Source organism: Oreochromis aureus, linkage group 15, assembly GCF_013358895.1.
Source record: "Oreochromis aureus strain Israel breed Guangdong linkage group 15, ZZ_aureus, whole genome shotgun sequence".
Classification (NCBI taxonomy): Eukaryota; Metazoa; Chordata; class Actinopteri; order Cichliformes; family Cichlidae; genus Oreochromis; species Oreochromis aureus.
The window spans coordinates 20,916,013-20,929,892 of NC_052956.1; the positions used below are offsets into that span (position 1 = coordinate 20,916,013).

The window sequence follows — 13,880 nt, forward strand, 5'->3', positions numbered from 1 at the left end:
ACTGTGTGATCACACTCTGCACATGTCAACACGGAGCAGTTAAAAATCAGCTTGTATGGTCAGTCACTGGTGAACATAATGATATATTGTAAGATAACCACAGACAAATTACTCATGTTATCTTAATCAGTTTCATTGTGATTACTGTTTTTGTTCCAAGAAGAGTTTGAGCTAAAAAAAAAAATCCTGTTTTAAATGCTCACAGGTAATAACAGAGTTAAACCAGAGTGTGAGTTCAGGTTTCTATTTGACTTTGTATTGTTGATAGCAACAAAGACCAACATCATCGACTGTGAGCTTCTTTATAACCAGAGAACAGTTCGCTGTAACACTCAGTCTGTCTGATTTGGTTTTGGCTTCTTCACCAATCTGTCCAAGTGTGATCAGCTCTACTGTTTCTTTGTTGGAGTAAAGGTCCACTAAGTACCATCACAGTTATTCTGCTCATCTGTCACATTTACATAAAGCAGAGTGACATCATCTCCAACTTTCATAAAAATTGATTTTTCATTTTCAGATACTGTTGAGAAGATTGAAGAAACTTTTAGAAACAATCTTATAAACATGTCCAATGCTCCTCTAAAACATGGATGATCTGCTTTTTCATTAATTTGCAGTTAAGTGATTGTAATATTGATAACATTTAGTTTTCCTGTCATTAAAATGTTTCCTGTAGCCTGAGCACTAGTTTAGCTCACAAGCTAAGCAGGTGACATTATGCCACAAAGTCAAATGCAGCAGCCTGACAGTTAGCTGCGTGTCTTCCCCACTTTTTTCTCTCTCTCCTGCTTTCCTATCCTCTCTTCACCACACTAAATAATAAAGACATCTATAAAGATGCAACATAAATCAGACATAAAAACATTTGAATCCATCTGAATTCATCCATTTTGCTTCTCTGTCTCACGTCTTTCTTCTTCTTGACTGTCAGTCTCTCAAATGATGACTCTTTAAGACTGTTTGTGATTAGTGAGACGTCACTTCCTAATTACAACTTCAGCAAACTTTAGTAAGTTGTCTCTTTTGCTCATGTACATCATTTTTTCACATTTTTGATATTCAGCATTTTTTATCCGTGGTATTACAATTTTTGTAGGAGAAATTGCGCATTATGGTTGACACTGGGTCCACTCATGTGGCATATTTGTGACAATGACAACATGGACATAAAAAGATGACTAAGGAAATTGAATGTGTGAAGATCATCAGTTAAGATAAATGTTTCCAATAAATGCAGCACACTTTTCTTTACATATCACAAAACAGACAGCACAAAACAACATGTACTTGCAAGGTCAAACTCCTCAACCACCACAACATGTCCTCTTTATGTCTGAGAGATTGCCTAATTATAGAGTTGCAGCTATAGGAAAATACAGCATACAAGTCTGAAACCACATGGTCATCACTGTTCATCTAATAATGGCATTTTAGGAGGGTTTTATTTTTAGTAAGAATGTGGCCACAGCAGCAGAGCTCTGGAGGTGTTAGTCTAATAACCACAACCAGATAAAATCAGAAACACACATGGTCAACACCCTGAGACGACTGAATTAAAGTGAGTGTTATGTGAAGGTATTTTACTGCTGTAAACGAAAACATTGCAAACAGTGACACATGCAGGAAGGAACATGAAAAGAGATATTTGTTCCCCGAGAATGACCAGCAAAAGAAATGAACTCAGGAGGCGGGAAATTCCTCAGAAAAACACAGAGTAGTGGGACAGACAGAGGTCATTGATAGAGAGTGTGCAGGGGTGTGGTCTCTGGCTCCGCTGCAGTGGAGGGTTGGTGCCAGGGAGACTGAGGGTCAGGTGGAGTTGATTCCACTAATGAATGCTCCTGTTTTTACAGTGACGCTGAGGACCAGCGAGGAGGTGTGTGTGCATGCAGAGACAGAGCAGTTAAGATGGCGATAAGGAAGCTCTGGGGCTGAGCTGCTGTAAAGAAAGCACTGAGTTTGGTAACAAGCTGTAAAATAAACAGTTCAACTGGAATTGAACGTGGTGTTCAGAGTGGTTCCAAACCCAGCCACCATGTCTGACCCCCAGCCTGCACCATCAGCACAGCCGCTCCAGCTGCTGGCAGAGATGGCGGCCATTCACCAGGAGCAGGCGGCGGTTCATCATGAGCAGCTGGACAGACTGCAGGACCAAGCCGAGCAGTAGATGCGCGTGTTAGAGAGGCTGGTCGAGACTGCCATGTCTCACCACTAGATTTGTAGTCAAGACCGCCTAAACCAAGACCAAGACAGACTGAGTCAAGACCAAGACAAAGTTGAGGTGAGACCAAGACCGAGACCGAGACAAAAAAGTCTTTAAACTGCAGCCAGATGCTGCTTCGTTTACGGCTGTCAGGCATATTTATGTGTTTTTGCGATGCACTCGCACAGCCCTCCTCACCGCTGTCTACTGTCTCACTCACAGTAGAGAGGACAGACGCACGCTCTACTTGACCGTCTCACCCTCTCTATTTTTCACATAATGATATTATCCTATATCCTCGGATGTGATTGGCCACAATATGGAGGGATTGGAGCATAGCTGAGCCACTGTGTGAGAGCTGAGCAGTGAAAGGAAATTAAGTGAGGAGCCTGCTCTCGCTCAATGGGAGTCGACTCTTCTGATTCACTACAAAGCACTCTCTAAGCACGGCTCTTAGAGCTGAAGCTTTTGCGCATGACACGTTATCGAACGTTACGTTGTGTGTCATGGATACTGTTGACTCCAAATCTCCCGACCACTATGTCGATCTGAGACAGCAAGACCGAGGGATCCGAGACCAAGACAAGACCAAGACCAAAGTCCGTCGAGACCAAGACAAGACCAAGACCACGTAAAAGTGGTCTCGAGACCGGTATCGAGACCAAGACCGGTCTCAAGACATCCAACTCTACTTACCACCCTCCCCTGCTGGCGGTGTTGCTGCATCAGATAGGGGAGGGCGACGACTCCCGAGCTGCGCATGCTGACAAAAGATCGTGTTGGAGCAGTTCATTGAGGGCCTGCTGGGGGCAACAGCATAGCTCCACTAACATCAGCACAAGAACTGCACACCAGGAGCTTCAAGGTGTGGCTTTCCATGGCTGAGCAGCTCCTCTAATTGTAATGTGCAGCAAAGACGGAGTTGGCCAAACAGGTGGCTCACTACATGTACAAAAACATTAAAAAGGGTTTCATCTGTATGGACATGTCTGAGTTTCAGGAAAACACAGGGTGGCAAAGTTCATTGGCTCTCCACCAGGATATGTGGGACATAAAGAAGAGGGTCAGCTGGCCAGCTGTTGACGGCATGTCCCAACGGCGTTGTCTTGTTTGATGAAGTGGATGAGGCCCTACCTGATGTCCTCACCATCATACTGCAGCTCTTTGATGAGGGTCGTTTTACATACAGTAAAGGAAAGAATTGAATGCAAAAACGCCATCTTCATCATTGAAGTTGAATGTCGCAAGTGACGACATAGCCCAGTATACATTGCAGCTCTGCCAGGAAGCTAAGCAGGTCAACTGCAGCAAGCTGGCTGATAACCTTGAGGACATACAGAAAAGCAATGACAATCTCCAGACAGTTTAAAGAAACTGTGATTCAACCAGTCCTGAATGGTCATTTCTGGAGTTTCTGGGCCGTATCAAGAAATTGCCTACTTCCTGCCATTCTGTCACTCAGAGCTGCTGCAGCTGGTCAGCAAAAAGCTCAACTTCTGGGCCAAAAAGGTGAAAGGGCGGCATGATATCACTCTTCAATGGGATCACTCAGTACTGGACCTGTTAACAGGTGGATACCAACGCTAACGCTAACTGCTCCCAAAACCTGTCATAGCTGTACCTCTGTCTGTGAAGCTGGATATAAGAACTAAGTGTTTAGCACCATCTTCTATCAGTACAGAACATGACATTACCTGATTGGTTCGTTGCGGTCAATAGATTTACATTAGTTTATGTTAGCTAACTAATATCAGAACAAATAACTGAGTGGAATGTAAGGATACCAAAACTAAAAATCAGTTTAAGGTGACCACTTTTGTGCTGTCTCTGGCTACAACAATGGGTTTTGTTAAGAAATCGAGGATATGCTGTCCACTTTCACTCTGTCACTTTAGCATAATAGGTTCTTTGTTGTTTGGCTGGCTTTGTTGTTTTTCTTTATCTGGCCAAGTGTAGCGAACAGCGCAGTCAGCTGATGTGATCAGTGCTATTTTATGCAGTTAAATAACCTTTTTCCCCAAGAACATCCAACCACTTTACAACATAACAGCTTACTACATGTACATTACACCACAAACATAACTAGATTTCTTACCAACGCATACGATCGGGAATCCCATCAGCATGTCCACAGGGAAAATAGGTTGATGTGTGTGAAGGAAAAAAAATGTCTGGAGTTTTTATTTTATTTTTTTGTGGTGTTGTTAACAGTTTGTTGTGCTTAGGAAAAGAGATTATTTTATTGCATAAAATAGTGCTCATCGCATTTTGTGAACATTTGTTTAGCCAGATTGCGTGCCTCTAGCTTTTGGGTCTTGTAATTCAAACACTCTGCTCCACACTGTTCTCATTTATAAAACTTCCCCATGTCAGTGCAGCTAGCCAAACAATAAAGACTCACTGACAGTTAAAGAGACAAAGTGAAAGTGGACAGCATATCCTCGGTTTCTTAACATAAAACTTATTGTTGCAGCCAGGGACAAAAGAAAATTGATCCTCTGAGACTGATTTTTAGTTTTATTATCCTTATATGATCTGATTATCCTTATATTCACCCCAAACGTCCCGGTCAAGGACAAAAATGGGAAGCTCTTGATCGCCCAAGAAGAGCAAAACAAATGATGGGCCGAACACTTCCAAGAGACCCTTAACCAGCCAGAGCCCACCAAGACGTACAATTTCGAGGCGGAGGATTCCCAAGATGAACTTGGGGTCAATACTAGCAGACTCACCATCGAGGAAGTGAAGATCGCGATCAAGAGCCTTAAGAACAACAAAGCGGCCGGCCTAGATGAAATACCAGCAGAGCTCCTGAAACACGGCGGCCTAGTCATGGTGGAAGAACTGACGACCCTGTTCAACAAGTGCTGGCAAAGTGGCACAGTGCCGGAAGACTGGCGGAAGGGCGCCATAGTCAAGCTACCAAAGAAGGGCAACACCTCTGAGTGCACCAACTGGAGAGGCATCACCCTCCTCTCTGTGCCTGGCAAGGCATTCTGTACCGTCCTCCTTCGACGACTGAGGAGTTCTCTCGACCAACGTCTACGAGAGGAGCAAGCTGGGTTCCGCATAGGCCGATCATGCACGGAACAGATTTTCGTCTTAAGAAACATCATCGAACAGTGCGTCGAGTACCGGCAACAACTCGCCATCAATTTCGTCGACTTCAAGAAGGCCTTCGATAGCATCCACCGCGATTCTCTTTGGCAGATCCTTCGCTTGTATGGTGTCCCTACCATCTTCATTAACATCTTCAAGGACCTGTACTTGCGATCATGCTGTTGCGTTAAGACAGGAAATGGCCACACCGACTTCTTCGAAATCACCACCGGCGTCAGGCAGGGCTGCATCCTGTCACCTCTACTTTTTCTCATTGCCCTCGACTACATCATGCGGCGAACCGGTGCGCGTACAGGAGCTGGCATCCATTGGTCTGATCAAGACCATCTTGGCGACCTCGATTTCACTGACGATATCGCCTTACTTGAGGAAGACGAGCTGAAGTTACAGCAAGGAACGACCGATCTAAGAAGAGAAGCTGGCAAGATTGGCCTGAGGATCAGCTCTGAAAAGTCAAAGATCAGCTCCAAGGACCCACGACGAGGGATTTACATCGGGACACAGCAGCTAGAAGAAGTGGAAAAATTCACCTACCTCGGTAGCGTGATTTCCCACGACGGCGATGCGGAGGTGGATGTCAAATGCCGCATTGGAAAGGCAGCTGCAGTATTTCGGAGGATGAACAAGATCTGGTCCTCCCCGACCATCTCCCTCAAGATCAAACTCCGCTTGTTTAATTCAATCGTGATCCCAACCGCCATTTATGCCAGCGAGACTTGGAAGGTGTCGGCCTGCATCAACACCAAGCTCGACATCTTTCAGCAGCGATGTCTTCGTCGGATTCTGAGGATCCGCTACACCGACCACATCACCAACGAGGAGATCCTGTGAAGGAGTGGCACAGTCAAACTTCACAACATTGTTGCACGCAAAAGGCTCCGACTGGCTGGCCATATCCTCCGCATGGATGACGCACAGATTCCAAAAACAGCGATGCGCTGGCAACCCCTAGGCGTTAAAAGACCACGAGGACATCCCCGCAACACCTGGCGAAGGTCATTCCATCAAGACCTAAAGACATCGAATATATCGTTGGAAGAAGCTGAAACCCGGGCACAAGATCGAGCCTGGTGGCGTTCGTTTGCCGCCCGATATGCCACATAAAGCATGGGAGGATCTAAGTCTAAGTCTAAGTATATTCACCCCAGTTATTGATTCTGTTACTCGTTAGCTAACATATTCTAATGTAAGTTAATTGACCGCAGCGAACCAACCAGGTGACGTTAAGATAAGATAAGATAAGATAAGATAAGATAAGATTATACCTTTATTAGTCCCACAAGGGGTATGGGGTTCCATAATGACAGAAGATGGATCTAAACATGCTTTTAAAACTTTAAGCACTTATTTGTTAAATCCAACTTCACAGACAGAGTTACATCTGTGAGTCTTTGAGAGCAGGGCTCAATGGTGTTAATTTGCCTCAATACATTTAGTGTTTCATTTCCACTTTAAGTCAGGAGTTATGTCAGATCTTTAGAGTTAGTTAATGTTAACTTTAAAATAATTATCATAGTTGTTACTTGAGCAGATTGTTTATCTAAGATATTAATCAATGAATTGATTAAAGACAGACATTAATTTAATGTATTCAGCCCACTGAAGTGTGTTAAATTGATTATTTTATTGAAATATATGTCATGTAGTATCTCTTTTGCATCAATCGTCATAGCCCAGATTTTGTGAGGGACCCATCTACATTCCACTAAGGTGCTTATATTCACAGGGTAATGGTAAAGTGGACACAATATAAGAGTTCCACTATAGGTTTAATTCATGGTTTTATCATGTGAACTAACACACTTTTTTATGCAGTATACATTTTAAGTATGGATTACATTTTCAAATAATCAGTCATTTAAAATTCCACGGACTAAAATAGTCACATTTTGAATTTATGTGTGTATTTGTGTGTTTGAGTGAGAGAGAAAGAATACAAGATGCTGCTTGCTTCAGTAAAACGTGGTGATAATGACCCCCTAATTCATCTGACCTGAGGCCTTTCACAGAGTAGTTATGCCTGTGGGCACCCGCTCTGTGGGCTGCATCAGTAAACTGAACTCAGCTTTACTCAAAATGTATTCAATCTTTTTATAAGCCAATTGGTGCTACCCTCCAAAATAGTCTGAGTTTATCATGTGGCCCCTTGTGAAAATGAATACTGTAAAGCTGTAGTGTTTTGCCTTTTACAGTCGTGTGAGCAAAGCAGGATAAAGGGTCCAGAGATCCTGAAAGTATATTTAGGTATTTTATAGATAAATGTAAAAAACAGAAATATTGTAAATAAGCTGTGAGTTATATGACTACAGTAAACAACCTGGCAAGAAGTAGAACTAGAGCACAGGTGTATATATACACATGAGAACAGCTGAGAGTAATGGGAGGAGGGGAGGTTGGTGTGATGCAAAATGAAAGACTGGTGACCTCTAGTGGAATGAAGGGGAGCGACAGGGAAACAATCTGTAAACTAAAGCTCATTCCACGGGCACTATACGACATTGTTCACAGCTTAAAAGATCAACCTGGTTCCATAAACACCAGAAAGCTAATCATAGCTATTGTGGTGACAGTAAGTAGAATTACACAATAAAAGACACATGGTTTTATTGTTTTGGCTGGTTTGAAATGAATTCAGATATTGGCAGCACAAATTATCTCCCTTCAATAAAGAAAAGCATTATACAAATGGATTTTTTTAAATTGTTATTTAGTCACTAATAATAAATGCAGAGACAAGAAGACAACTATATGCCATGGATTAGTTGATTTTAGGACCCAAATACAGAAGTAAACCAAAGTGAGCTTTTGTATTTGGCTGAATATGTTCAATAAGTCCAAAAAAGACAAATAGTCACAAACCAACATCCAAACTACAGGGAAACCACTAAGGCTTAGATAACAAGTGAGAGACAGCTGGCCAGAGACAAAGAGAAAACGAAGACAGGACTATAACTGATGAATGATGATGATTTGGAGGGGATGAATGTAATTACACACAGGTGAAAACATTTAGGGCAGAGCAGAAGATCCCAGCAGAAAGAAGCAATTAACACAGGAAATTAAAGTCACCTTCAAAGGAAAACAGGAAAGACAACTAAAACTAGAAATCCCACAAAACATGATAAGAGAAAGGGTACAAGTACGTAAATGGGACATGAAGTAAAAACACACAAAAAAATACTCCAAATAGGCACCAAAACTCAATAAAAACTAAACACCAACCAGAACTCAAAAACTCAAATAATAAAACAAAATTAAAGCTCAGCATCACCAGAATGCTAAAGACATCAAAACAGGAATCCAAACCTCAAATACAACATAAACCCAGAGGATGATGACGCTGAACGCTGCAGGCCAGCTGCCATCTTTCCTCAGTTTATTTTACTGGCTTAAACTGAAACAACAAACAGATTTGTAATGAAATTTTAACCACCATATGTTTCTGATTACTAACAACATTAATGTCTATATAAAGTTTTTGTGGTTAGATAGAAAGACACTGGTCTGGTTTCATACAGCAAAAGTTTACCATGTACTGAGAGACAAAGTTTATATTGAGAAACTGCCTTGTATCTGGTGTAATAGCTGTATGTTTTTCATCCACCCAGTCTTGTCTTCACTTCATAACCTTGTGAAAATAAACCAGGCATCAACTATATTTTTATTACAAAAATGCAAAAATACATTTTTGATATATTTATAGACAAAAGAAAACAGCATTCTTCTATAGGACAATAATACAGCCGGCACTCTCACAGTAACAGGTGTTTCTTTTTTAGACATATTAAGTTAAACAGTCTGTTGCACATCTCTGTGTCACATTTAGGCAATCTAACAGGAATATTTTAAGCCATTTAGCATATTGCTAACAAATTTCTCCATGAGAAATCAAAACAAAAATAGTCTTTGAAATCCTTTTTGTATAATATTTGAACTATATGGCTGGAAAACTGACAGTAGAGTAGATGTTGCTGGGATGAGCAGTGGCTGCAGCAGAAGAGGAAGGAGCCTTCACAGTGCTGTATGCATCATCTTTGTCATCATCCTGAACCTGAGAAAGAAAAGTGAAGCTGTCTGACACGTGACTTAACATAAATACATACAAACGTGTAAAAACAAACAACATGTGCCTGAGATGCTGACTTTGATTAATTTAAATATATGTAACTTTTGCGTGTAATTTTCTTGCACAAATAAAATTTAAAATATTAAATTTAATGTAATCTGGTCAAATGAAATTTATTTGTTTGGTATATTCAGGTATAGACCAAACATAGGGTGACATATTTTGATTTCCAAAAAAGAGGACACTTGGCTCAGTCATGAAGAACTTGCTTAAAGAAACATATTTAACATATTTAACATGATGCCTTCTCTGTGCTGTTAATGAATTGTGAAATAAAAAATGTCATATAGGCTTTTACAAGTCAACAAGTGCAAAAAAAGGAGTTGCGCTTTGGGATCTTTTAAACATCATTAGGCGTGTTGCTACGCGCTGTCTGTCCTGTCTGTGAGGGCAGAACAAGCGCTCACAAAGCAGCAGCTCGGGGATGACGTCACACACGGGTCCTCTGTAGGCCTAGGAAACCCGGACATTTTTATCAATCTCGAAAATCCCCCCGGACGCCCCGGACAGAACGTGAAAAGTGGACAAGTCCGGGGAAAAGAGGACGGTTGGTCACCCTAACCAAACACATTCTATAATGATAAATTATTTGAATGAATAAACCTTTAAAGTCAAAATAAGTTCTTGAGATTTTGAGGGTTAGTAATGTTTTTGAGTATAAAGTAAACAATAACAATAATAAAATAAACAGGTGCTTCTATTGTGTTGGTTGATCAGTTTAGTGATTTCATACAATATAAAATATCTCTCTTCCATAAAGAAAGACGTTAAACAAATGGGTTAAAAGACATATACACTTATATTACATATTAAATTTAATGAAAGGAATACTGACAAGTGAATGTCATAGAGTCGATGTGAACAGGACACAAATGCAGGAAAAACAGCAAAGAGAGTTATTTTATTTGGCTAAATAGGACGACTAAAGGAAAGCTAACTAACTAACTAAAACAGGAAAAAAAGAAAAGACAGGGCTAAACATGATTACAGAGGATACAAACACATAGATGAGACAGAGGGAACACGAGGGAACTAGAAACACAAGAAGAAATTCTCAAAATAGGCACCAACACTAAATAAAAGCCAAGAATTCAAGAAAATTAAATGCAGGAACGAGGAAGTAAAGCACTCAAATAATACAACAAAAACTAAAGCTCAGCATTACTAGAATGACAGAGACAGGGATTCAAAACTCAAATGCAACACAAAGCCCTTGGACCGTGACTTTGAACGCTGTGGGTCATGTAGCAGTCCAGCTGCCAGGAATGCCAGTGTTTGATGTAATGGTTGTATATTTTCTATCTAGCCAGCCTTCTTTTGGAGCATCTGCTACAGCTCATAACTTACGTAAAGTATTCCAGGCACCAATTATATTTTCATTAAAAAAGTAGACATATATTTATATATGGGTTTTAAAAAAACAGCTAATTAGCATGTTGCTACCATGCTGCTCCATGTGAAATTGAAAAAAAGGATTTTCCATTATATACAAGTCCTTTTGTGAGCTGCTTGTGCTATGTGATTGGAAAGGTGACAGTAGAGTAGAGGTTGTCGGGATCAGCAGTGGCTGCAGCAGAAGACAAAGGAGCCTTCACAGTGCAGTAGGTCACATCATTGTCATCATCACCCCGAATCTGGGAAACATAAGGAAGCCTGTGTGACACATAATGATATCTTCCTCTGCTCATGCTCTGCCAGTTTCATTAGCTTTGGAATATTATCACTGACAGACAAACGAACTAAGTAAACACAGCAGCCACTGACATCCAGAGGTCTGTTTGAAGTCTTTATTCAAACTCTGGCTTAGTGTGGTCTACAAAATATGGTAATACAAGTTAGAGAACAGAAAAGTACCTAATTCTGAAAATGTTGGTAAGCTGTGTAAAATGTAAATAAATGCAATCATTTATTTGCTGATCTCCTAAGATCATATTTGATTCACATTAAGTCATATTAAACATATCTAATGCTTCAACTGAGAAATTGTACCATTAAAAAAAAACTAATTTTGAATTTGATTTCAGCAACATGCCTCAAAGAAGTTGGGACAGGGCCATGTTTATCAGTGCGTAGCATCTCACCATGATTCAACAAGATTTTATAACCATCTGCGAAGCAGACCAGCTGTTGGACTTTTGGGAGACAAATATTGTCCCATTTCTGTCAGATATAGGAAAGCTGCTCAATAGTCCTATTTTCTGTTTTTATCACATGCCAAATGTTTTCAGCTTCTACTACAGTGCCACGCTGTTGTGTTGTTGCTGAAATGTGGAAGGTCTTCTCTGAAAGAGACAACTGTGGATGGCTCAGTAAACTGTGTTCACAGACAGTGATTTCTGGAACTATTTCTGAGCACATGCAGTGGTTTCCATGATTCAGTCATGCTTTTGTTTAATGCAGTGCTGCCTAAAGATCACGGACATCCGATATTGTCCTTTCTGCACAGAGATTTCTTCAGATTCTTCACAATCTTTTGATGATATTATGTATTGTAGATGGTGAGATATTTCTTTTTCCACACTACCATCTTACTGGCCTGTTGCAGATTAACCGTGTTAGTTCCAAAAAGTTTGTCCTGCTTTCTTGATGCATGTTCAATCTGGGTACGCAAGGAAATCCCAGAAAGTTGATTCTGTTCATAATGTTTTCAGTTGGAAAAACAACACATATGGATCAATATTTATGGCTTGACACAGAGCGAACCCCATCCCCACAGATGCTACGTCCAGATGAACAGAATCAACCTCCTGGTCTTTTATTTCAGTTCCATTTACTATTCCTGTTTTTGTTGCCCCCAACTTTCAAATTCAATATAAACGAATATATTTTTTATTACAAAAATAGTAAAATTTCTCAGTTTAAACATTTGATATGTTTTTTTGTTTTGTTTTATGAATAAAATATAACTTTATTTAGTTTTTAATCTGTATTTATTTATTTATTGCAGAAAACAGTTTTCCAGTGAACGACTAGATGTAGAACACGTCAGTAGAGGGAAGCAAAGGACAAAAAACAAAACCAAAAGCAACATTAAAGCAAACAGGCTTCCTGTCATCACTTCTACATAGAAGTTTAACTTCATAACTATGACACTACAGAACTTTTTTAAAAAAAAAAAAAAAAAGAAGAAAAACACCTAACCTGGTGTTACCGTTGGTGTTCTTGGTGTAGCTGACGGTGGCATACGAAACTTCAGGATCCGCCTACACGGTCAAGACGAGAACGTCCTGACTCCTCAGTAATATGTGACACTGTGTCATGTGACAACAGCAACTCTTCAAACATTCAACCCTTTAAAGTCTTTACCTCATATCCGTGTCATGGTATATCTCATAAATGATGTCTCAAAATGTTTGTTTGTTTTTAACTCTGACTAAATATTTTGCATTTCATGGTCTGTTGCACTGTTCTACAGCTACATTGTCTAACTTCTTTATCTGTTGTATGCTTTCTTAGACGGTCTTATGCATTTCTAACTTAATTGGAGATTAAGTATCGGAATTTCAAGAGCAGGACCACGCCTCCAAACACGCTCCTTCCGGTTGTTTACGTGCCCCACCCTGCCTCCTTGTTCTCAATTCTTAAACTTCTTCACTCCTATTTAGTACATGGGGATCTGCAAGGACTGGGAGCCGTCGCCAGTCCCCTCCGAGGCCTTCCCCAAACCCCATCTCAATTAATGTCCAAGCATTCACCTTTACCTACTAAAACGCTGTCAAACTTAAAATGAGGACGTGGGCCCAGCTAGTGAATTAGAGAAGAAGAAGAAGTGGGTGTAACTCTGGGTGTAGTGTGTGATCTCACCGAGTCCTGACTGGTTTGAGGAGCAGACCGAGTGTCTGCAGGGATTAAACACAGTCCCTGAAAAACAGACATAATCTGGTTACATCAGGTGGTAAACTGTGTCTGTGAAGGCAGTTTAGTTCTTGTTAACAGCGCTCAGAGATGATCGGATTTGTTGTTTATTTAATGCCAATTGTAAAAACATTAATTATTGATGTTAAAACTCACAGCATCTTCATCCATCTGTGTTTTGTTTCCTGTAAAGACACAAAAAGTCAACTTTAACATTTACTTGAAAACTTATAGAAGTTTTATCTGTAAATGTTCTCACCTCTAGTTCTCTTCCCTCTGATGAAAAACACAACAACTATCAAGAGTGAGACCAAACCCACAGCTGGAATGATGAACCACAGGACACCTGGCAAAAGGAGAAAAACAAAAAGCCTCTAAAGCATTTTCTAGTTTAAAATATGCAAAATACAACTAAAGTGGGCTGCTATGTTTACACAGACAGTTGGTATAATGTCAGAGACATTCACTTTCATTGACGTTATGTGAACCAAAGTCAGTGTATTTCTATTTAAAGATAAAGAAAATCCCATTAACAGGGACGTTTGAGTTTGTGTGATTTTACTGACAGACAATGAT

General features: G+C 40.4%; 1 protein-coding gene across 3 annotated transcripts in view; it reads right to left on the reverse strand.

Moving 5' to 3' along the window:
- LOC120433339 overlaps positions 1 to 13,880 on the reverse strand; it is a 30,525-nt gene that overhangs the window by 14,929 nt on the left and 1,716 nt on the right. The window contains exons 5-8 of one of the 3 annotated variants that reach the window (XM_039599463.1): positions 13,564 to 13,650; positions 13,461 to 13,489; positions 13,254 to 13,310; positions 8,735 to 9,374 (exon numbers count right to left, since the gene is read on the reverse strand). In XM_039599463.1, coding sequence (XP_039455397.1) covers positions 9,258 to 9,374; positions 13,254 to 13,310; positions 13,461 to 13,489; positions 13,564 to 13,650 — 290 coding nt within the window. In that variant the 3' untranslated portion in view covers positions 8,735 to 9,257. Of the gene's footprint in view, positions 1 to 8,734; positions 9,375 to 12,447; positions 12,701 to 13,253; positions 13,311 to 13,460; positions 13,490 to 13,563; positions 13,651 to 13,880 lie in introns of those variants that run through there. The other 2 variants (XM_039599464.1, XM_039599461.1) reach the window with 2 other exon arrangements.